The following is a 24,706-nucleotide window of genomic DNA, read 5'->3' as shown; positions in this document are numbered from 1 at the left end:
TGCTTACGATAAGCAGGTGGACTGGAAATGGGCTGCTCCCAGCTTGTTTTTAATTTAAAAAATAAAAATAAAGACTCGTTAGGCCCCAGAGAAATAGAAGGGTGTGCACACACCCTTCATTTAAAGCTCACGTTTTCCTCCGAAGAATCCTGGGAGCCAGGAATTGCTGCTCTGCAAACTATAGTTCCCAGGATTCCTCTTTGAGGAAGCCATAAGCTGTAAAAGTATATGGTGTGTAAAGGTAAAGGGACCCCTGACCTTTAGGTCCAGTCGTGGCCGACTCTGGGGTTGCGGCGCTCATCTCGCAGAGCAGCGCACGGAAACGCCATTAACCTTCCCGCTGGAGCGGTACCTATTTATCTACTTGCACTTTGACGTGCTTTCTAACTGCTAGGTTGGCAGGAGCAGGGACCGAGCAACGGGAGCTCACCCCGTCATGGGGATTCGAACCGCCAACCTTCTGATCGGCAAGTCCTAGGCTCTGTGGTTTAACCCACAGCGCCACCTGCATCCCGATAGCCAGGCACAAAATGCGCCTGGTGAATTTCGAACTTTGATGTAAACCGAGCCAACATTCTTCTCCCCTTTATTGGAGATCTGGGGTGGGGTCTGAAGGTTGCCTGAAACCACCACTTGAGATCACGGCAGAGGTGGAGATGTTTTCTTGACTTGTATATCTCTGCCGCTCTTCGGCCATAAATTCCTAATGATGCTTAGGTGCAGTTTGATGCTTTAGGCCAGGGGTCAGCAAACTTTTTCAGTAGGCGGCCTGTCCACTGTCCCTCAGACCTTGTGGGGGGCCGGACTATATTTTGAAGGGGGGGGGAAATGAACAAATTCCTATGCCCCACAAATAACCCAGAGATGCATTTTAAATAAAAGCACACATTCTACTCATGTGAAAATACGCTGATTCCCAGACCATCCGCAGGCCGGATTTAGAAGGCGATTGGGCCAGATCCGGCCCCCGGGTCTTAGTTTGCCTACCCATGTTTTAGGCATTGGCCATTAAGAAAACTCCCGGTGAGCAGAACTGAAGTAAGGAAACCTAACCTAACATCAAATAGGGTTGTTGTTTTAAAGAAGACTTTTGGTAGTTCCCAATACTAATAATCAGAGGAGCCCCATTGAAATCACTAGACTTAAGTAATTTGACTTCCATTAATTTTAGTAGGTCAGCTCTGAATTATTACCTAATGGGAAGCTGTCCTTTAGATTACAAATGTTGGATTACAGTGGTGCCTCGCAAGATGAAAGGAATCCGTTCTGTGATTCTCTTCGTCTAGCGGTTTTTTCGTCTTGCGAAGCAAGCCCATTGAAGGATTAGCGAATAAGCGCTATTAGCGGCTTTTAGCGGCTTATCTGCTGATCGGATCAGCTGATAAGCGGCTTAGAAAAAGGGGGGGAGGGAAAAAAACCAGCAGGAACTCACAAGACATTGTCGTCTTGCGAAGCAAGCCCATAGGAAATTCGTTTTGCGAAGCACCTCCAAAACTGAAAACTCTTTCGTCTAGCGAGTTTTCCGTCTTGCGAGGCATTCGTCTTGCGGGGCACCACTGTACTTGGTTGAATTGCATTCTCTTACTAAAATCCGCAGGCTGTACTAAAGACTGGGGGGGGTCTCTGCAATGACAAAAATTTAGACTGTCTTCCTAAGGTCTAGGCACTGCCTCAGCCTGCAAAGGACGGGTGCAGAACCTTTATCAGCTCGAGGGCCGCATTATCTTCTGCGCAAACTTCCAGGGGCCACATTCCAGCGACAAACATCAATTTCACTTCTGGGCAGTAGGCAGAGAGACGATTCTCTCTGTCCTCTCTACACAGGGGAGCTAGAGAAGAGGCAGAGAGGTTGGATACAACCCACATACCCTCCAACATTTCTCCGACGAAAATAGGGACACCCTATTCCAGAAATATTATTATTATTATTATTATTATTATTATTATTACCCTGCCTATCTGAGTGAGTTGCCCCAGCCACTCTGGGCAGCTTCCAACCTATATAAAAACATAATAAAACATTAAACATTTTTTTAAAAAAATCCTTATACAGGTGAAACTCGGAAAATTAGAATATGGTGGAAAAGTTCATTCATTTCAGTAATTCAACTTAAAAGGTGAAACTAATATATGAGATAGACTCACGACATGCAAAGAGAGATATGTCAAGCCTTGATTTGTTACAATTGTGGTGATCATGGCATACACAGCTGATGAAAACCCAAATTAACAGTCTCAGAAAATTAGAATATTAAATGAAATCAGCAAAACAAGGATTGCAAATAGACCAATATTGGACCTCTGAGAAGACTTCTGGGGTTTTTCTCAGTTGTACGCCACGATTATAACAAATAAAGGCTTGACATATCTCACTTTGCATGTCATGAGCACCTTTTAAGTTGAATTACCGAAATAAATGAACTTTTCCACGATACTCTAATTTTCCGAGTGTCACCTGTATAGGGCTGCCGTCAGATGTCTTCCAAAGGTTGTATAGTGACTTATCTCCTTGACTTGTGGGGGCGGATGATGGCAGGAATCTACTTGAATTAATCACCTGCGATTTCTTTATTCATGTGGCAGACCTTTCGAAACCTCTACCTTGGCGCCGCCTGAAAAGAAAGCTGTGCCCCTCCTCCCCTAGATCCGATCCTCCTTCCCCTTTTTCCTCTGTTTCCCTCCCTTCTCTTTCTGCCTTTCCTTCTAAAAACACGGAGCGATCCAAACCACCATTGTGACCCACTGTTTGGTTCTGAAAACACCAGCAATCCGGGGGACAAGAGCCCTTTTTCTAAACGCTGTTTGGCTTCTCCAGGGTCACGGCACATGTTAACCCCAGAAATAGAACCCAGAAGTTGGTTCCTTGCGTCTCTGCCCCCCCTCCCCTCTTTCCAAATAGTTCCTTTTCCTGTTGCATGCTCTCTGCATAGATACCGAGCCCAGCGCAGGGTAAATAGAGACGGTTTCTAGGGACTCCATCTGTCCGGAGCGTCTGACTAGTTTGCTTGCGAGTCAGAGTTTGCTCGTCAGTGACGCAAGAGGCGGTGTCTATTTGCGACTCTCTTTCCATCAGCATTCCTGCATTACGGAAACCCACTTTAGTATAACTCCGTGGGATGGCTAAAAGAAAAAAAATGGGGGGGGGAGTGTGGTTACGTTTTGTTTTCGATTGGCAAGTGCTCCCGCGTGGCTTCAGTTAAGAGCAGAATTTCACTGCCGAATGAGGTCCATCTAGTCCAGCGGTCAGCAGACGTTTTCACCAGGGGGGCGGTCCACTGCCCCTCAGACCTTGTGGGGGGCCGGACTGTATTGTTTTTTTGGAGGGGGGAAATGAACGAATTCCTATGCCCCACAAATAACCCAGAGATGCATTTTAAATAAAAGGACACATTCTACTCATGTGAAAACACGCTGATTCCCAGACCATCCACAGGCCGGATTTAGTAATAATAATAATAATAATAATAATAATAATAATAATAATAATAATAATAATAATAATAATAATTTATACCCCGTACATCTGGCTGAGTTTCCCCAGCCACTCTGGGCCGCTCCCAATCAAGTGTTAAAAACAGTACAGCGTTAAATATTAAAAACTTCCCTGAACGGGGCTGCCTTCAGATGTCTTTTAAAGATAGGATAGCTGCTTATTTCCTTCACATCTGAAGGGAGGGTGTTCCACAAGGTGGGCGCCACTACCAAGAAGGCCCTCTGTGTGGGTCCCTGGAACCTCACTTCTCTCAACGAGGGAACCGCCAGAAGGCCCTCGGAGCTGGATCTCAGTGTCTGGGCTGGATGATGGGGGTGGGTGGAGACGCTCCTTCAGGTCTACTGGACCGAGGCCGTTTAGGGCTTTAAAGGTCAGCACCAACACTTTGAATTGTGCTCGGAAACGTACTGGGAGCCAATGAAGGTCTCTCAGGGCTGGTGTTATGTGGTCCCGGCGGCCACCAGTCTAGCTGCCGCATTCTGGATTACCGTATTTTTCGCTCTATAGGACGCATCGGACCACAGGACGCACCTTGTTTTAGAGGGAGAAAACAAGGGGAAAAAATTCTCCCCCTCTCTGCTCAGCGCCCCTTCAGCGAAGCGGCAGGAAAAACGGAGCCCCTTCCATTTCTCCTCCTGCTTGGCTGAAGGGGCGCTGCACAGCTCTCCCTCTCTGCTGAAGCCAGGAGAGTCTTGCTGAACCTGAAGCCTGCGGAGCGCTGCGGGATCTCGCACTGCGCTCCAAAGGCTTCAGGTAGCTATCTCTGAAGCCTGGAGAGGGAGAGGGGTCAGTGCGCACTGACCCCTCTCGCTCTCCAGGCTCCAGCGAAAGCAACGCGAAGCCTCCGGAGCGCGGAGGGAGCGCTCCCTCTGCGCTTTGGTGGCTTCGCGTTGCTATCGCTGAAGCCAAGGAGCCTGCATTCGCTCCATAAGACGCACACACATTTCCCCTTAATTTTTGGAGGGGAAAAAGTGTGTCCTATAGAGCGAAAAATATGGCAGTTGCAGTTTCCGGGTCACCTTCAAAGGTAGCCCCACGTAGAGCACATTGCAGTAGCCCAAGCAGGAGATAACCAGAGCATTCACCACTCTGGCCAGGCAGTCTGCGGGCAGGGAGGGTCTCATCCTGCGCACCAGGTGGAAGGCAATTGGGCCAGAAGGCAATTGGGCCAGATCCGGCCCCCAGGCCTTAGTTTGCCTACCCATGATCTAGTCCATCATCCCATTCTCACAGGGGCCAACTAGATGGGAAGAGTGCAAACTGTCTCTCCTCCTGTGGTTTCTAGCCTCCGACAATGGGGTGGGGGGAGACGCTGGAAACAGCGGAGGCTGAACATACAGCCGTACCTTGGAAGTTGAACAGAATCCGTTCTGGAAGTCCGTTCGACTTCCAAAACGTTCAGAAACCAAAGCACGGCTTCCGGTTGGCTGCAGGAAGCTCCTGTAGCCAATCGGAAGCCCCGTCAGACATTCAGGTTCCACAGAACGTTCGCAAACTGGAATATTCACTTCCCGGTTTTCGGGAGCCAAAACGTTCAACTCGCAAGGTGTTTGGGATCCAAGGTACAACTCTAGTTTACACAGAGAAGCACTATAAATGCTTAAAAGGATCTGGACTAACTATTCTAGATCAAGTGTCCCTATTTTCCAGGGACAGTCCTGGATGTGCAGAAGCCATCCCAGTTTCTGATTCGATCCTGGAATGTCCCGCTTTTCCTTAGGGCGTCCGTATTTTTTTTAAATTATTATTTTTAATACTTTCAGATTTATACATTTTGCTGATTTTACAATCTGACCTTTCAAAGCCTGACTTCCTTCCCCCACCTTCTGTGGTTCCTTAAATTTTATTTTCAATATCTTCTGCATATCCAAATTAACTTAATTGGTTCATTTATTCATCTTCTTCAAATATATACTCTTACGAAACCGCAGGTTATAACAACAATCCTGCCATTGTTTCTGTCTGCTTACAATTTATCTGTAAATATTCAATAAACAGTTTCCATTCTTTTATAAAAAGTTTGTATTTTCATCATAGATTTTTTTTTTAAAAGTTTGATGTTTTATTATGTTTTCATATACGTTGGAAAGCCTCCCAGAGTGGCTGGGGCAACACAGTCAGATGGGCGGGGTATAAATAGTAAAAAATATTATTATTATCACTGTTACTATCTTTCTATCTCAGCCTCAGCTGCAAAATAGGATAAATAAGTTGTAGGACCACAGTCGTGGCTATACATTAAAGGTAATTTGGGTGAACTGCATCTTGCCATTACAACAAGAAAGTAGGGTACGTGCCACATCTTGTAGTTACAAAACAGTTCAGTGGATGGATTTGAAACTTGTCAATCCAAGAGAGACCCTTGCTGAATCTGGGGTAGACAGGGAAAGGGCTTATTGTGAAATAATAGCCTGGAGAAGAAGAGGTTAAGGGGTGATATGATACCCATGTTCAAATATATAAAAGGATGTCACCTAGAGGAGGGAGAAAGGTTGTTTTCTGCTGCTCCAGAGAAGCGGACACGGAGCAATGGATCCAAACTACAAGAAAGAAGATTCCATCTAAACATTAGGAAGAACTTCCTGACAGTAAGAGCTGTTTGACAGTGGAATTTGCTGCCAAGGAGTGTGGTGGAGTCTCCTCCTTTGGAGGTCTTTAAGCAGAGGCTTGACAACCATATGTCAGGAGTGCTCTGATGGTGTTTCCTGCTTGGCAGGGGGTTGGACTTGATGGCCCTTGTGGTCTCTTCCAACTCTAGGATTCTATGATTCTATGAAAATGTTGAACTTTGGATAGAAGGCCCTGGCATGCCTACTGGTTCTGTGCATCTATAGACTTTGCTGGGGCGGTTTTCCCCACCATTTTTGCATGCAGTGAAATTTTGCATAGGGGAACTGTTAGGGCCAGAGGCGCCAGCTTGCAAGGGCAATTGGGGGAAAGACGTGTACATGATGTTGCGACGCCGCGTGTGTGATCATTGCGCCTCCCTCCCTAAGCTGGGCAGAAGCTTCCCAAGGCTTTCGGAAGGACGCTCCAGGGGAACATATAGGGGGCTAGCCTAGTTCCCCTAGTCCACTGACAATGTGCCACTGGATGGAATTAGCTTCTGATGTTTTTGCTTTTAAGCATTTGTTAAATTCACTCTAGGGACGCGGGTGGCACTGTGGGTTAAACCACAGAGCCAAGGACATGCCGATCAGAAGTTCGGCGGTTCGAATCCCGCAACGGGATGAGCTCCCGTTGCTCGGTCCCTGCTCCTGCCAACCTAGCAGTTCGAAAGCACGTCAAGTGCAAGTAGATAAATAGGTACCGCTCCGGTGGGAAGGTAAATGGCGTTTCCGTGCGCTGCTCTGGTTTGCCAGAAGGCGGCTTAGTCCTGCTAGCCACATGACCTGGAAGCTGTACGCCAGCTCCATCGGCCAATAAAGCGAGATGAGCACCGCAATCCCAGAGTCGGTCGCGACTGGACCTAATGGTCAGGGGTCCCTTTACTTTTAGATTCACTCTGTAAAAAATCTGACACACATAAAACCAATGAGAGATAAGGAATGGAAAGTGACTCCGCCGAAAGAAACTTGACGGTACAAATTTAAATCCATACAATTGAAATTGGCCTAATCTTGAAATGTAATCCAATGAGACTAAAGACGAGACACTTGAGGTCCTGGACAAGGCAGTAAAAGACCTTCTGGATCCCTGGACTGATTTACATCAATAAGAGAACCAATTTTTGATGCGGTAAAAGAGATGTGTTCACCACCAGTTACAATTCCAAGCTCCGGCCGGCCAACTCTTGTCTGGAGGAGGGCATAAGGCAGGGGTCAGCAAACTTCTTCAGCAGGGGGCTGGTCCACTGTCCCTCAGACCTTGTGGGGGGCCGGACTATATGGGGTGGGGGAATGAACGAATTCCTATGCCCCACAAATAATTTCATTGTTGTTGCTGTTGTTTAGTCGTGTCCGCCTCTTCGTGACCCCATGGACCAGAGCACGCCAGGCACTCCTGTCTTCCACTGCCTCCCGCAGTTTGGTCAGACTCATGTTTGTAGCTTCGAAGACACTATCCAACCGTCTCGTCCTCTGTCGTCCCCTTCTCCTTGTGCCCTCCATCTTTCCCAATATCAGGGTCTTTTCCAGGGAGTCTTCTCTTCTCAGGAGGTGGCCAAAGTCTTGGAGCCTCAGCTTCAGGATCTGTCCTTCCCGTGAGCACTCAGGGCTGATTTCCTTCAGAATGGAGAGGTTGGATCTTCTTGCAGTCCATGGGACTCTCAAGAGTCTCCTCCAGCATCATAATTCATAAGTTCATTGTAATCAATTGTTAATTTCATTGTACACAGGTTGTACATTGACAGTAAAGGTATTATTATCATTATCATTATTATTATTACCCAGAGATGCATTTTAAATAAAAGGACACATTCTACTCGTGTAAAAACACACTGATTCCTGGACCGTCCACGGGCCGGATTGAGAAGGCGATTGGGTCGCATCCGGCCCCCGGGCCTTAGTTTGCCTACCCATGGCATAAGGCATCATCTTCTTTCATGATTTCCCTGTCGTCAATTATCCTCTCTTCCATCACACATTTGTGTACGTAGGCTTCTTTTCTGATCACGACATCATTTTTAAAATAATTGCTGTTGTTTGCATATCTCGGTTTCCCGTCAGGGCGGAACTCGAACTCGAGATACTTGCGGCCGAACTTCCCCTTGTTGTGCCGAATGTAATAACGCAAATAGAAATTGCTTGCCATGGCTACTGGCCCACCGAGAAACCAGCATGCACCCTTAGCTTCTGCCGTTAATTAAAAACTGTGTCTTTGTTCCCTCCCCAACCCCACCATCCTCTCTCTCCTAGAGCCAGGCATGCAGGAGTCCGAGGGCGGCTCAGATTCCACGACTCCTGTGGCGCTGCGAACGTCGGCATCGGTCCCGGCCCCTGTGGTCCAGCCGGTGCCAGCATCCCAGCAGGTAAGGAGCCCTCCATCCGCTCTCCTCTCCCAAGCGATGCTTTCTTGCTTCCTTCAACTCCGAGCCTTTGGGCAGGGAGAGGGCGGTCTTATCTGCTTGCTGCCTCCCACCACCACCAAGCTAGTATCAGGAATGGGCACCGCAGGGCATCTGTTGAGGTCCACAGTTCCCTATGTAGTCTGTCTCTTGTCTGTTCACCTGTCCCTCTGTGTTCACAAACCTCACGAACCGTCTATACCAGGGGTAATAAATATTTTTTTATTTATACCCCGCCCTTCCCGGTTCAGAAAACCGGGCTCAGGGCGGCTGACAACAAATTTAAAACACTTAATTGATGCAACAAAAAACCAGCGTAAAATACAGTATAAAATGTGAAGTGTTTTAATTTGGGGGGAAATCCATCCAATAAACATTAGATGATCACCAGGGCTAGCTGGCTAAATCGGTCCTATTTGGGCCAGCGAGGAGACCAGGGGAGAATTAGCTGTGGGATACCAGAGCGGCTAATCTTCATAAAAAGGGAAGGGGAATAAAAGATCAGGCTGAATTCTAATTAAAGGCCAGGTGGAGTAGCTCTGTCTTACAGGCCGGTGGAAGGAAGTTAAATCCTGCAGGGCCCTGGTCTCATGGGACAGAGCATTCCACCAGGTCGGAGCCATCACTGAGAAGGGTAGTCAACCTTTTTATACCTACCGCCCACTAATGCATCTTTCTTGATGGTGAAAGTTCCTTACCGCCCTCCAGTGCTCGATGGAAGGAGGATTCAGCTTGTGCCGTAGAACCCCACACCGCCCACCTAGAATCCTGAAACGCCCACTAGTGGGTGTTAGGGACCAGGTTGACAACCCGTGGTCTATATGGATGGGGCAAGTTGTAGGGCCTGCAGCAGGCGGGACAAAGGGTGGAGGAGAAATTAGATTCATGTTCACATTCAAAGGCAAGCCTATTGAATTTGCACTCCCTGGAAGAAACACACAAACTGAAACACAGCCGTCCTTCGAAATTTGCAGTGACGGTGGAACCTTGGTTCTGGAATGGCTCAGTTGCCGAAAAAATCTGCTCCCGAATGCCGAAAACCTGGAATGAGTGTTCCGGTTTTCGAACGTTTTTCGGAAGCCGAACATCTGATGCGGCTGTCGGCTATTGTCTTGTGGCATCCGAAAACACCAAAATAGTTTTCTCGTGGCATGGCTGTACCGCCGATGTGCAGTGGCTCTACATGGCATGAAATGAGTTTGCAAACCACGGTTTAGTGTGCTTTCTCATTTGGCAAGCCACGGTTATAACCCTGACTCTGCTTCCAGAGGCCCCTGCCTTATAGAAATGGGAGTGGGGAGTGGGTGGGAAACAGCAATTTCTAAACCATGGCCTGGCTTTTATGTATGAAAGCACAAGCGATGGTTTCAAAACCATAGTTTACTGGTGATGTCCGGAAAGAACCAGGGTTTCGTGTGTATTCTTCAGTGTTTGCCAAGTGTTCAGCGGCAGCCTCTGTTGGACACAGCGAGCCACTTGCAGGCTGTTTTAATTTTTGGCTTATTGCTAGATTCCGATGTGTTTCCTGGTAGGGTTTATATGCGTGTTGAACACTGCCTCGAGGGATGTTAGCAGAGAGGTGCTTTTGTAAATGTAAAGGCATCAGAAAGGGTGATTCCGTGTTTGTTTCGTCTTCCAGAGGGTTTTGGTGCAAGCGACAGGCTCCACTCCGAAAGGGGCGCAAATGCAGCAGCTGTCCGTCCCCAGAGTCCAGCAAGTTCCGCAGCAGGTAATGTCCGTTTTGCAACAGAGACCAGGTTGCTCCCAGACTTCAGCTAAACCCTGTGCTGGCTTCAGAAAAAAAGTCAAACGGAAAAGAATAGACCATATCACACCATCAGATGTCTTAGTAAAAGGTAAAGGGACCCCTGACCATTAGGTCCAGTCGTGACCAACTCTGGGATTGCGGTGCTCATCTCGCTTTATTGGCCGAGGGAGCCGGCATACAGCTTTCGGGTCATGTGGCCAGCATGACTAAACCGCTTCCGGCGAGCCAGAGCAGCGCACGGAAACGCCGTTTACCTTCCTGCCAGAGCAGTACCTATTTATCTACTTGCACTTTGATGTGCTTTCGAACTGCTAGGTGGGCAGGAGCAGGGACCGAGCAACGGGAGCTCACCCCGTCGCGGGGATTCGAACCGCCGACCTTCTGATCAGCAAGTCCTAGGCTCTGTGGTTTAACCCGCAGCGCCACCCACGTCCCTTTCAAATGTCTTAGTTTGGGGATAATAGCGTAAGAACATAATATAACCTTAAATTTAAATTTACAAAACACACCTGTTGAGTTTTGAGGCATGCTGTGGACAAGTTTAGACTAGCTGCATTCTGTCTTGAACACAAACTTCTCATCGAAGGAAGATTGCCTCTGGGGACCCAAACAGGGAAGTGTTTGTAAATGGGAAAAGCATTAGTTCCTTTCTTAGTCTATCTCTCTCTGCCCCTTTTAGAGCCACAGATTATTGCTGCTGCTGTTGTTGTTGTTTAGTCGTTTAGTCGTGCCCGACTCTTCGTGACCCCCTGGACCAGAGCACGCCAGGCTCTCCTGTCTTCCACTGCCTCCCGCAGTTTGGTCAAACTCATGCTGGTAGCTTCGAGAACACTGTCTCACCACCTCGTCCTCTGTCGTCCCCTTCTCCTTGTGCCCTCCATCTTTCCCAACACCAGGGTCTTTTCCAGGGAGTCTTCTCTTCTCTTGAGGTGGCCAAAGTATTGGAGCCTCAGCTTCAGGATCTGTCCTTCCAGTGAGCACTCAGGGCTGATTTCCTTCAGAATGGAGAGGTTTGATCTTCTTGCAGTCCTTGGGACTCTCAAGAGTCTCCTCCAGCACCAGAATTCAAAAGCATCCATTCTTCGGCAATCAGCCTTCTTGATGGTCCAGCTCTCACTTCCATACATTCACATAGCATAGAATTGTTAAAAGATTCCCCCTGGCCCCTGAACTCCTCTTCCACCTTCCCAGTTGCTTTGCTGGTCTTAGAAATGTGTCGTGGGAGAGGCTTTTGCTCAGCTGGGGTGCAGGGACACGAGACTGTTTCCCCCTCCGTTGCGCCTCCCAGCCCAGGGAGCTGGTGGGATGCTGATTCTGTTGTAGAGTGGCAATGGCAAGATTTCATGGCTGCTCCCATCTCCGTGCCTTTCTCTTAGGTGCAAACGGTACATCATGTCTATCCGGCTCAAGTCCAGTACGTCGAAGGGGGAGAAGCTGTCTATACCAATGGGACCATGTAAGTATCCCTTCCCTCCCTTCCCATCCCAGTTACCATATTGGCCTGAATATATATATATATATATATGCAGGTTTTGGTGTCTTCGGGTGTCTTCCCGTGTAAGAGTTGGGGTGTCTAGGCGACGTTTCGACGAGGTCTCACTCGTCATCTTCAGGCTGGTGCTTTCGGCTTCTTGTTACTGGAACAGAGCAGGATCTCAGTGTTTGAGTTCCTATAAATACTGTTGAGGGGGTGTGGTGTATAGCCTCCAACGTTCTGGGCAGAGAGGAAGTTCCCAGGTTAGTGTGACTTTTCTTCTTTTGTTCCTTAATTACTTGAGGGATATCTTGAGTGATTTCTTGAGTGATATTCTGAGTACCACTTAGGAGGGTCATTAAGTGTGCATTAGTTGCTAAAGCTTTCGTGTCTTGACCTCTTGAGCTTGTGAAGAGTTTTTCTGAGAAGATGGCTGTACTGCACTTAGTTGTGCTCTGGCTTGGCTTCGTGTATAGGGGCGAGCTGTGGTTTTGTGCCCTGTGCCAGCCGGATCTGTGTAGGAATTGCAGGGGGGTGCAGCATCCGGAGGTGCCACTATGGTTTGGCTACTGGATGGTGTCTGTAATTTATCTGTGGAGAGGGTCTGGGTTTGGGTCTGGCTACGAAAGCAAATATATATATATATATATATATTTTATATAATATTTATTGAGAATTTTAAGATTACAAAGAAACAAAGGAAAAAAGAAAGAAAAAACAAATAGGATTTAAACAATACGAATCAATAAAAAGAAAACAAGGTCAAAAAGAGAGGGGGGGGGCAAAACACATCAAAAGCAAAAATAGACAAAAAAATTAAAAAACAAACCCAATATTCCCAAATCATTAACTGTCATTACCTTGTTTCATCGACCTCCTCACGCCTCCCTTTTTTGTATTCTAGTTATTAATTATCTCAGCAAATCCTTTCCATCTTTCATAATATTCTGTCATTAAATTACCTTAATCTATTTTAACCTTATCTTAAATTACCTTAATCTATTTTAGCATTATCTTAAATTACCTTAATCTATTTTAACCTTATCTTACCATAAAAAGCCCTAAAACTTAAAACTTAAATCTTATTTATACCAAATTCTCTTAACCATGACATATTCTTACATAATTCTTTTTAACATTTCTGCTAAAGCCAAATAATTTCATTCCAACATTTTTCTAATACTCTTTAGTTTTACAAGATTTTCCTAAATAATTTGTTTAAAACTTTCTTCCAATCTTCATCCAACGTCTCTTTCTCCTGGTCTCGGGTTTTGTCAGTCCTTTCTATCCCATCCATCTAGTCCATCAACCTGGTAACCTTATATCCGAAGCCCTTGGATCTCGTATTGGCCTGAATATAAGCCTCACTTTCCCCCCCAAATTCCGACCGTGGAAAGTTAAATGGCGGCTTAAATTCGCGACCTTACAGAAACTGGCTTTTACGATATCGCTGCCGGAACAGATGTACGGTAAGACGGAACGGGTGTGAGTGCCTGTGGAATTTTAAGGGAGCGGCTTATATTCAGCTTTTTCCTCCCCCCCCCCCCGAATTTTAAAGGTGCGGCTTATATTCAGGCCAATGCGGTATTTGTGTGTTTAGATTCGAACACACAACCTGTCCCCCCTTCATCCAGGTGAATACTGGGGCAATGTACCATACCTATAGCATGTCTGATCGCCTTTCCTCCTCTGCCTCTGCCCCCGCCCCCCCCCCAGGAGCTCAGGATAGCTTTTTAGTTTAGAGAGAAGGCGATTAAGAGGACACACGATCACTGTGTATAAAATAATGAATGCCGGGCAGGGGGAGGGGCAGTCGACAGAGGAATGCTTTTTCACCCTTTTTTCTGAATGCAGTGGATCTGAATGCCGTAAGAATTCAGGACAGATAAAATTCGGGCCGCAGCTGTAGCATACATAAATAACCTCTTTTAACACCTGGGAATTTCAATCTGAATTATCCCCAACAGAAAGGACTCGGGGGGGGGGGGAGTACATTGAAACATTTTTTTCAATTCATTATAGATCATTTCCCAGGGCAATATCTGGTTTTCAACTTTGTGATATTCTCACCAGCTTAACATCACGATATACCAATATGTCACAATGTCTGGAACAAGGATGAAGCTTCATGGTTCCCCCCCGCCGCCCCCCGTATTGTGATTTTTGCATAGCACACACAAACACACACCCTGATTTGCAATATATGGCCAAGCCAAAAATTATGGAAGCAAGATCACGATAGGGACTTTGGATGATATATTGAGATATCAATTAATCCCCAGCAGAAAGGACACTGGTTTGGGGGGGGGGGAGTACTTTCAAACCCCTTTTCCCCCCAGATTTTTTTATTGATTTTCCAAATTTATAACAACTATAACACACAAAGAAAAACGAAAAACATTACAATACTAAAAAGGAATAACAAAAACAAACATATAAACACCTATTACTATTTTAATTTACATTGTTAACTGACTTCCTCTATTCCCCCCTTACTGAGTTTCACCTTGTAACAGCTCTCCAATATCCTGTTTCTAATCAAATTAACTCCATCAATTTACAATCTTCATTCTCTTTTCGTTATTATCTGAATCCATAATATTTACAGTTAATTCTTACTATAATCCTAGGCCTATATGATACTTTCAAGTGATTCTGCTTATCTTATGATACAATATTTAGCAAAATAGTCTTTATAATATAATAATAATAATAATTTATTATTTATACCCCGCCCATCTGGCTGAGTTTCCCCAGCCACTCTGGGTGGCTCCCAATCAAGTATTAAAAACAATACAGCGTTAAATATTAAAAACTTCCCTGAACAGGGCTGCCTTCAGATGTCTTTTAAAGAGAAGATAGCTGCTTATTTCCTTCACATCTGATGGGAGGGCGTTCCACAGGGCGGGTGCCACTACCGAGAAGGCCCTCTGTCTGGTTCCCTGTAACCTTACTTCTCGCAAAGAGGGAACCACCAGAAGGCCCTCGGAGCTGGACCTCAGTGTCCTGGCTGAACGATGGGGGTGGAGACGCTCCTTCAGGTCTACTGGGCCGTTTAGGGCTTTAAAGGTCAGCACCAACATTTTGAATTGTGCTTGGAAACGTACTGGGAGCCAATGCAGATCTCTCAGAACCGGTGTTATGTGGTCCCGGCGGCCACTCCCAGTCCCCAGTCTAGCTGCCGCATTCTGGATTAATTGCAGTTTCCGGGTCACCTTCAAAGGTAGTCCCACGTAGAGCGCATTGCAGTAGTCCAAGCGGGAGATAACTAGAGCATGCACCACTCTGGTGAGACAGTCCGCATGCAGTTTCTTCCAGTCTTCTTGATAGTACTTTCAAACGCTTAGGTCTTCACGGACCCTCTCGGAAGGCCCTCCTGCCTGACTGCATGTGTTCGTAACTAAACCCCTTGTCTCTTTGTCTCCTGTCTCTTCCCCCCACCCCGACCCCGGTCTTCCGGCAGACGTGCCGCTTATTCCTACAACACAGAAGCTCAGATCTACGCCCCCAGCAGCGCCTCCTCCTACTTCGAAGCGCAGGGAGGCGGCTCTCAGGTGAGCACGGGGCCCTCGTCGCCCACCACCATCCCCTCGCACGGCATGGTGGGCCTCGCGATGGACATCGGGGGAAGCCAGATCGTGTCCAGCTCGGGAGCCTACCTCATCCACAGCGGCATGGAGAGCGCCAGGCACGCCCTCTCGCACACCTCGCGCTCCTCCCCAGCCACGGTACGTCGGGGCTTGCCGCTGCCGCCTCCCTGAAGTCACATTGAGGTGCATTCTGAGAAAGGGGGTGTGTGTTTCAGGCACGTGCAAGGGAAGGCAGCGGTGGTTGTTGGACATTGGGACTGGCAGGGCAGAACCCGTGGGCAGAGCCAGAGTTGGTGGCAGGTGGAGTCAACCCAGTCTAGGGAAGGGGTCAGCAACCTTTTTCAGCCGTGGGCCGCTCCACCGTCCCTCAGACCATGTGGTGGGCCGGACCATATAGTGGTACCTCAGGTTACATACGCTTCAGGTTACATATGCTTCTGGTTACAGACTCTGCTAACCCAGAAATAGTGACAGATAGGTAGCCGTGTTGGTCTGCCATAGTCGAAATAAAAAAATCCCTTCCAGTAGCACCTTAAAGACCAACTAGGTTAGTTCTTGGTATGAGCTTTCGTGTGCATGCACACTTCTTCAGATACCAGAAATAGTGCTTCAGGTAAAGAACATTGCTTCAGAAATTGTGCTCCGGCAGCGCAGTAGCAGCAGGAGGCCCCATTAGCTAAAGTGGTGCTTCAGGTTAAGAACAGTTTCAGGTTAAGTACGGACCTCCGGAACGAATTAAGTACTTAACCCAAGGTACCACTGTATTTTGAAAAAAATATATGAATGAATTACTACGCCCCACAAATAACCCAGAGATGCATTTTAAATAAAAGCACACATTCTGCTCATGTAAAAACACGCTGATTCCCAGACCATCCATGGGCTGGATTGAGAAGGCGATTTGGGCCGCATCCGGCTCCTGGGCCTTAGTTTGCCTACCCCTGGTCTAGGGTTCTTCCCCATCGGTGTCACTGCTGAGTAATAGGAGGGCAGGGATGTGGGTGGCGCTGTGGTCTAAACCACTCTTGGGCTTGCCGATCAGAAGGTCAGTGGACAAACACCGGCTTCCTCGGCCTAAACTCAAGATGAGCTCCGCAACCCCATAATCACCTTTGACTGGACTTAACCGTCCAGGGCTCCTTTGTCTTTTACTTTACACTCATCTCAGACTCCTCTGTCTGCTACCAGCTAGTGTATATGCGGGTGGCACTGTGGTCTAAACCACTGAGCCTCTTGGGCTTGCCAATCAGAAGGTCAGCGCTTCGAATCCCTGCAACGGGATGAGGTCCCATTGCTCCATCCCAGCTCCTGCCCACCTAGCAGTTCGAAAGCACCTCAAAGTGCAAGTAGATAAATAGGTACCGCTCTGGCGGGAAGGTAAACAGTGTTTCCGTGCGCTGCTCTGTTTCGCCAGAAGCGGTTTAGTCGAAAAAACTGTCTGTGGACAAACGCCAGCTCCCTCGGCCTGTAGAGCGAGATGAGCGTGCAACCCCAGAGTCGTCCACGACTGGACCTAACGGTCAGGGGGTACCTTTACCTTTATGCCCGGATCTGGACTCTGTACTTCTGTAAATAACATTAGCTTTTTCTGCCGCTGCATCGCATGGTTCAAGTTGGGAGCCAGTGCCCCATTTACGTAGTGGATCAGCGTCCACTGGGAGTAGAAGTACAGAAGTTGAGCATCTCTGCTGCAGTAGATAAATGGACATTTGGGACTCAGGTGTGTGTGTTGGGGTGGGCCTAAGAGCAACTCTCCTGTCTCGCACGGGGTACTGCCAAACTTTGCATTTACATCCGGTGCATTGAGCCTTTTATATACCTCCCCTCAAGACGGGAGAAATAAAAGGCTTTAAAGCTGTGCAGATCGGACTCATAGCTGTCAACTCACAGATTTGAAAATAAGGGACCAGCAGCCTCGAAAATAAGGGATCAGCAGCCAAAATAAGGGATTTTAGTCAACCAGCAGCCAAGCGGTGGTTCCCACAGCGCAGCAACCCGGCAAAGGGGATGCAGCAAGGGAAACCACCTCTCCGCTGGGAAGCGCTGAGCAAAGGGGAGTCCCCAGGCAACGCGGCCAATCTGATCGGCACAAGGCATGCAAGCTCCACCCCCCAGTCGTTCTTAGACTCCTTATTGGGTGAGCAACGCAGCCAAGCAACACAGCTGGAGCCTCCCTCCTCCCTGGCCGGCAGGGAGGGAGGGAGAGGAGCTGCTTCCTTTGAAACCCGGGAAATTTAAGGGACATCATCAATAAGGGACAGCAGCGGGACACAGTGCTGGGATAAGGGACTTTCCCGCCAAATAAGGGACTGTTGACAGCTATGATCGGACTGCTTTGAGGAAAAGTTGAAGGAGCTGAGCAATACTGAAGAAGAGAAGACTTAAGGGGGGGGGTGATGGCAGATTCCTTTTTCGCGTGAAAAAGGGCAGAGACCGAAAGACTGATATCCAATGCTGGTTTTAGATGAACCCATTGAAACGGATGAGCATGGCCAATTTGGGCCCATTAATTCGACTGGGTCCGAGGAAACCCTTTCTGCTTTCAACCCCCAAGTCGCCACTTCCTGTTTAGATATGTGACTTCTAAATCAGTGATAAACGCCCGATAAACCTATATTTGCAGCGCAAGGGGCTGCTTCTTTCTCTTTCGCACCCCCTCCCCCCAAAATAATACCACCCGCACCGTGTGGCTTCTTTTGCATGCCTTCCACCCACCCCCCCAGTGTAACATTTGTGCTTTCCTGCGCCTGATCCCACGCCCCACTTCACCTGTTTGAGGGAAGGGCTTCACAGTGGCTCATGCGGGTCTCCCCCCCCCCCCCCCGGCTGTTTGCCGAATGTCTGATTTCCCTTCTTTTCTCTCTCTCTTTGGCCTCGCTGCCGCCCCTTTTCCAGCTTGAGATGGCGATTGAAAACCTCCAAAAAAATGAAGGCATAACGTCGCACAAAAGCAGCTTGCTGAACAGTCATGTAAGTTTGCCTCCCACCTGCCTGGCTTCTCCGTAGACAACCCACCCCCTGCCCCGGCGCCCTCTTTTCCAGCTTCTGTGCGCTTTTCAGAATCCCATTTACTGCAGCGAAGCACAAGCCGAGCATCTTGCGGCACTTGAAAAGCAAGCGCGTACCTCCCCCCCCCCCCCCGGTTGCCGGGAGCAAACCTCAGCCCTGCAAACGATTCATTAAATCCGTGGTTCCCAATTAGCGAAGTACTGCGGACCCCGCTCTTTTCCAGAAGCCAAGCCGTGCGCCCCCCTGCTTTTGAAAACGTTGACGTTTCTAGGGTAGTTTTTGTTGCGCGAATGGTGCAACGGACCCCCTGGCATCCACAGATCCACCAACTACTGTATTTTTCGCTCTATAAGACCACAAGACGCACCTAGTTTTTGGAGGAGGAAAACAAGGAAAAAAATATCCTGAATCCCAGAAGCCAGAACAGCAAAAGAGATCGCTGCGCAGTGAAAGCAGCAATCCCTCCTGCTGTTCTGGCTTCTGGGATAGCTGCGCAGCCTGCATTCGCTCCATAAGACGCACACACATTTCCCCTTTTTAGGAGGGAAAAAGTGCGTCTTATAGAGCAAAAAATGTGGTAAATGTGCTCCCCGGTTTTGAGCTTGTGAGGCGCACACATCACAAGGCAAGGCAGCAGAGACAGATAGGTCAGAAAGGACCACGCCATCTGCTGAGAAACTTCCCCACTCCTGAAATGCAATATAGGAAAATTGTACCTAATCAGATCCATCTACCTTGTCTGCACTGACTGGCAGCCGCTCTGCAGGGTTAATAATAATAATAATAAATTATTATTTATACCGCGCCCATCTGGTTGGGTTTCCCCAGCCACTCTGGGCGGCTTCCAACAAAACACTAAAATACAATAACCTATTAAACACTAAAAGCTTCCCTAAACAGGGCTGCCTTCAGATGTCTTCTACAAGTTTCGTAGTTGTTGTTCTCTTTGACATCTGGTGGGAGGGTGTTCCACAAGGTGGGTGCCACCACCGAGAAGGCCCTCTGCCTGGTTCCCTGTAGCTTTGCTTCTCGCAGCGAGGGAACCGCCAGAAGGCCCTTGGCGCTAGACCTCAGTTTTGGGCAGAGCGGGTCATACAATCGTAGAATTGTAGAGATGCCAAGGACCTTGCATGTGTGAACTTGGCCACTGAGCTGCAGTTTCCCCCCTATAAACCAAGCCCCCTGTTTTAGCCCCTGTGCTTCCGAACGAAGGACTGATTTGAAAGGAAATGGTGGGATGCTACCATGGACAAGCCAGGCTGTGGAATCATTTAGTTCAGTGTTTCCCACACTGGCTGGCAGGGGCTCTCCGGGGTTCCATGTAGGGGTCTACCTCTCAACCCTACTGGGGATCCTAAAGGTTGAAATCTTGGACCTCCTGCATGTGTGATGGCAGGCCGCCTAAGACACAGCAATGGCCAAGCTGCCCATTGACGCCCACAAACATTAAGCCTGTGTGGCATATTAACTGCTTTGAATGTGCTGCTGGGTACCGATCAATCACTTGTACCAGGGGCGCTGGTGGCGCTGTGGTCTAAACCACTGCGCCTCCTGGGCTTGCTGATCAGAAGGTCGGCGGTTTGAATCCCCGCGACAGGGTGAGCTCCCGTTGCTCTGTCCCAGCTCCTGTCAACCTAACAGTTCGAAAGCACGTCAAAGTGCAAGTAGATAAATAGGTACCACTCCAGCGGGAAGGTAAACGGCGTCTCCATGCACCCTGGACAATCACAGTGTTCCATTGTGCCAGAAGCGGTTTAGTCCTGCTGGCCACATGACCCGGAAAGCTGTCTGTGGACAAATGCCGGCTCCCTTGGCCTGTAAGCGAGATGAGTGCCGCCTTTGACTGGACTTAACCGTCCAGGAGTCTTTTACCTTGACCTTTAAAAAAATTTACTTGTACCCCGCCCACCTGACAGGGTTGCCCCAGCACCTTTGGGCGGCTTCCAACATAATAAAAACACAGCAAATAATAATAATATTCTTATTTATTCCCCAGCCACTCTGGGCGGCTTCCAATAGAAAAACAGCAAATATAAAACATTTAAAACTTCCTGGCTGCCTTCAGATGTCTCCGGAAAGCCGCGCAGTTGTTTATCTCCTTTGACATCTGACGGGAGGGCGTTCCACAGGGCAGGCACCACCACCGGGAAGGCCCTCTGCCTGGTTCCCTGCAACCTCACTTCCCGCAGGGAGGGAACCACCAGAAGGCCCTCAGAGCTGAACGATGGGGGTGGAGACGCTCCTTCAGGGATACTGGGCTGAGGCTGTTTATGGATTTGAAAGGTCAGCACCAACACTTTGAATTGTGCTCTGAAATGTACTGGGAGTCAGTGTAGGTTTTTCAGGACCAGTGTTATATGGTCTCAGAGGCCACTCCCAGTCCCCAGTCTAGCTGCCGCATTCTGGATTAGTTGTAGCTTCCGAGTCACCTTCAAAGCTTTGCTTCTGGTCCACTGCTCCTTCCAGAAATGCCCCTCTTATCCGCAGCCTTCCCCGTCTTCCGTCGCAGCAGAACGTCCTCTGCTTGGCTCCTCTTTCTGTCCTGTCCTGAAGTGGTGCCCCTTCTTGCTACCTGACAAGTTAACTGCATGCTCCTTCGCCCTTCACAGAGTTCTTGGTAGCTTCTCTCAGTTGTTGGGTTGAGGGAAGGAAGAGCAGGGAGCAACGCAACAGTTGCGGGGCAGGAAAGAGCTGCGGTGTATTGCAGCGTGTGTGTTATCGAGCAGACTCTGAACTTAGGTCTGTCCTATAGCATATTAGGCTGGGGTTGGGGAACTGTTTTTGGCCTGGCAGCCCAGATCTTCATCTCCCTTCCTCCGTCCCTCCAGTCCCGTCCCCCCCGCCAACCTGGCAAAGTTGAACAGTGGGTAGAGAGGCCAGCCCCTCGCCAGCATGTTTCCTGCATGAAACATTGGCAAAGCAGCACTAGGCAGGGATGAGGTTCTCTGCTTCATCGGTTCATGAGAGGGGGGGTGGGCACGTGAGGTTTCAGCCTGGCCCTGAATGGTTTTGTGGGCCCGGTTAGATGCCCTGGTAGGGATCGAAGCTTCTGCATTCAAGATCGCACTTGCCCCACCGCTAAGCTGCCGTTTTCCCACGACAAATCCAGGTTTTGTCCCTTGCAACAACAACAACCAAAATTGGCCTGTCCAACCATTTTGGGAGCCTGCGATCAGACCGTAGTAGAATTTATTTTATTGCATGAAATTTCTTCGGCGATCCCTCGTAGCCAAGTAAGATTGCCTTCCCTAAACACGGTTTTAACAGTGAGTCCGTAAGTGACTGTGGAGGCCAATTCTGGATCCCCACGTCCTTCCGCAGTGGGGACATAAGTTTCCGGGCGGGAGCTGATCACGGTGTGGATTTGCCAAGCGTGCCTTCCTCCTAGCACGTTTCTCCCTTGCGTCCTGAGTTCGAGTGTCTTCAAGGCCCATGACACCTTTGGCAAAGGCTGTTCTCCAGCATGAAATTTATGCACCCCTCAAAGCGGTTTGCAAAAGACGACAGCTGCCTTTTGCGCGTTTGCTTGGTGGTAAGGGGGAGAGGTTCATAGAATCGAATCATAGATTTGTAGAGTTGGAAGGCCCCCTGTGGATCATCTATTCCAACCCCCTGCAACGCAGGAATATTATCTGTCCCATACGGGGATCGAACCCACAACCTTGGGGTCATCAGCACCACGCCCCAACCAACTGAGCTACCCTAGTACTCTCTTTTACGTTTGGTTCCAGTTGCGTCCTCTGTGGGAGCTGTGCGCGTGCGAACGAGCGGGACCCAGCATGCAAGACCCTCTTAAATTCTCTCTTCCCCCTTCTCTCCCTTTAAAAAATGAAACCTGCAGCTTCAGTGGCTGCTGGACAACTACGAGACGGCCGAAGGGGTCAGCCTGCCCCGCAGCTCTCTCTATAACCATTACCTGCGCCACTGCCAAGAGCACAAACTGGACCCCGTGAACGCCGCGTCCTTCGGGAAGCTGATCCGCTCCGTCTTCATGGGACTGAGGACCCGTCGGCTTGGCACAAGGTTTGCAGGGCAGGCGGGGTTGCGGCAGAGGGGGCTTAAGAGGCCTCTGCAGGGAAAATTTACGGAATACAGTGGTGCCTCGCAAGACGAAATTAATTCGTTCCGCGAGTTTTTTCGTCTAGCGAATTTTTCGTCTTGCGAAGCACGGTGTCGGAAAAGTTTTGGAAAAGCTTCAAAAATCACCAAAAACCTCAAAAAAGGCTACCACACTGCGTTCTATGAGTTGCTCCTCGAAGTCAAGTCGCAGCTGTATTAACGGTGTTAAGAAAAAGGAAACAAACTTGCAAGACGTTTTTGTCTTGCGAAGCAAGCCCATAGGGAAATTCGTCTTGCGAAGCAGCTCAAAAACCGCAAAACCCTTTCGTCTAGCGAGTTTTTCGTCTTGCGAGGCATTCGTCTTGCGGGGCACCACTGTATCTGAAAAGTATATGTGATGTTCAAACAACGCTAGTGGGGTTTCAAGAAGCACTGTGAAATTGGAGATAGATTGTTAAAAAGAAATAGTTAGGGGAAGGGAAGACTAACAGCAATATTAAACATAAGAAATGTGTAATTGAGAGATAAATATGGATGGTTGTCAGAGAAGCTGAAGGAAGTCCTAAATGAGATAAGTTTGTGAAAATTTGGATAAGAAATTGTATATTTGTGTTGAAAATTAATTTTAAAAATATTTTTTAAAAAAGAGGCCTCTGCAAACACAATCTCCCTTCAAAACCCTGAGGCCTGGAAATTTAGCTTTATTTCCAGGGACTGCAGCTCAGCACTGGAGGGCCCACTCTCCAAGCCTGTGCAACCCCCATTGTCTCTAGGCAGGGCCGCGAAAGACCCCATGAGAGCTGCAGTGCCCAGCTAGATGGACCCAATTATCTGGCTTGGCGTAAGGCTACTTCCAGCGTTCTTATTTAAAGCCAGCCCTTTGTTTTTGGAGACTGAGAACTAGAATCCCCTTTATTTCCCACCCTCCCAAAAAAAAAACTAGGTGCGCCCTATGGAGCAAAAAATACGGTAGGTTGTTGTTGTTTTGACTTAACCGATCTTCTCCCTCTCAGGGGAAATTCCAAATACCATTACTACGGCATCCGCCTGAAGCCGGACTCCCCGCTCAACCGCTTGCAGGAAGATGCTCAGTATATGGCGATGAGGCAGCAGCCCATCCACCAGAAACAAAGGTATTTGATTTTCCAAAAATATAAACATACAACAAAACCATTTCCAAATCTAATTACTGAGATTACTGAGTAATCTGTAATCTCCTGACTTCTCCCCATCCCTTCCACGGGTCCTGTTTTCAACTGCATATCGATACTCCTCCTATTTTCCATCTTCCTAGATTATCTATACATTCTGTTAACATTACCAGTGTGTTCAAAATCCTGCTAATATATTTTGTAAAACTTTTTTTTATTCAAAATTAAAACATATTATCCAGAAACATATCATCCTTATTCCACCACCCCATTTTTCCTCCCTCCCCCACAAAACCCACCCACCCCCACCCCCCGACTTCCCTCAGTTCCAGTCTTTGATTTCTCTAAGAATGCTACAGATAGGTAGCCGTGTTGGTCTGCCATAGTCAAAATAAAAAAATTCCTTCCAGTAGCACCTTAAAGACCAACTAAGTTAGTTCTTGGTATGAGCTTTCGTGTGCATGCACACTTCTTCAGATACACTGAAACAGAAGTTGCCAGATCCTTCTATATAGTGAGAAGGTGGGGAGGGGTATTACTCAGAAGGGAGGTGGGAATGGGAGATTGGCAGGTAGCTGAGTCTAAGAATGCTGTTTTCTGCATGTTACACAGTTGTATAGATCTTCAAACTATTTAGCTGATTATTATCAATAAAAAGTTTGTGAATGTTTATGCAAAGCCAGCCAAGGAGTCCAGTTCGCTTTGCTGCGTCTTCAGATACTTTTGTAAAGGGTTCCCATTCATCTTTAAAGTCACAGTTATCCTTGTCCCGTAGCTTATGTGTCAGTTTTGCCAGTTCTGCATAGTCCATCAATTTTTCTTGCCATGATTCTTTAGTTGGGGTTTCTTCAGTCTTCCATCCTTGTGCTATTAGAACTCTCGCGGCCATTGTCGCATATCGATACTTCTCCAATTTTCAATCTTCCTAGATTAGCTATACATTCTGTTAACATTACAAGTGTGTTTAAAATCCTGCTAATATTTTGGTTTTGTTTACAAAATAATTTTTGTAAACAAAAATTATGTTTGCAATGGTTTTGTATCTACATTGTAAACATTTTTTAAAAATTTCTTGTCTTCTCAATTCCTGAGAAGAAGTAAAACAAAACTCTGGGTTTTTTTTGAGTGTTCCTGGTTGTAGCCACTGGCCAAGAAGG

The 24,706-nt window shown here is 47.9% G+C and overlaps 1 protein-coding gene across 3 annotated transcripts in view; it reads left to right on the top strand.

Moving 5' to 3' along the window:
- Positions 1-24,706, top strand: part of RFX2 (regulatory factor X2) — a 52,568-nt gene that overhangs the window by 14,619 nt on the left and 13,243 nt on the right. The window contains exons 2-8 of one of the 3 annotated variants that reach the window (XM_083483780.1): positions 8,350-8,462; positions 10,138-10,227; positions 11,643-11,722; positions 15,204-15,468; positions 18,226-18,300; positions 22,181-22,362; positions 23,412-23,531. In XM_083483780.1, coding sequence (XP_083339906.1) covers positions 8,358-8,462; positions 10,138-10,227; positions 11,643-11,722; positions 15,204-15,468; positions 18,226-18,300; positions 22,181-22,362; positions 23,412-23,531 — 917 coding nt within the window. In that variant the 5' untranslated portion in view covers positions 8,350-8,357. The remainder of the gene's footprint in view (positions 1-8,349; positions 8,463-10,137; positions 10,228-11,642; positions 11,723-15,203; positions 15,469-18,225; positions 18,301-22,180; positions 22,363-23,411; positions 23,532-24,706) is intronic. The other 2 variants (XM_083483782.1, XM_083483781.1) reach the window with 2 other exon arrangements.

The sequence above is a fragment of the Podarcis liolepis genome (assembly GCF_965112155.1).
Source record: "Podarcis liolepis genome assembly, chromosome: 18".
NCBI lineage: Eukaryota > Metazoa > Chordata > Lepidosauria > Squamata > Lacertidae > Podarcis > Podarcis liolepis.
This window is presented reverse-complemented; position numbering and strand designations above follow the sequence as displayed.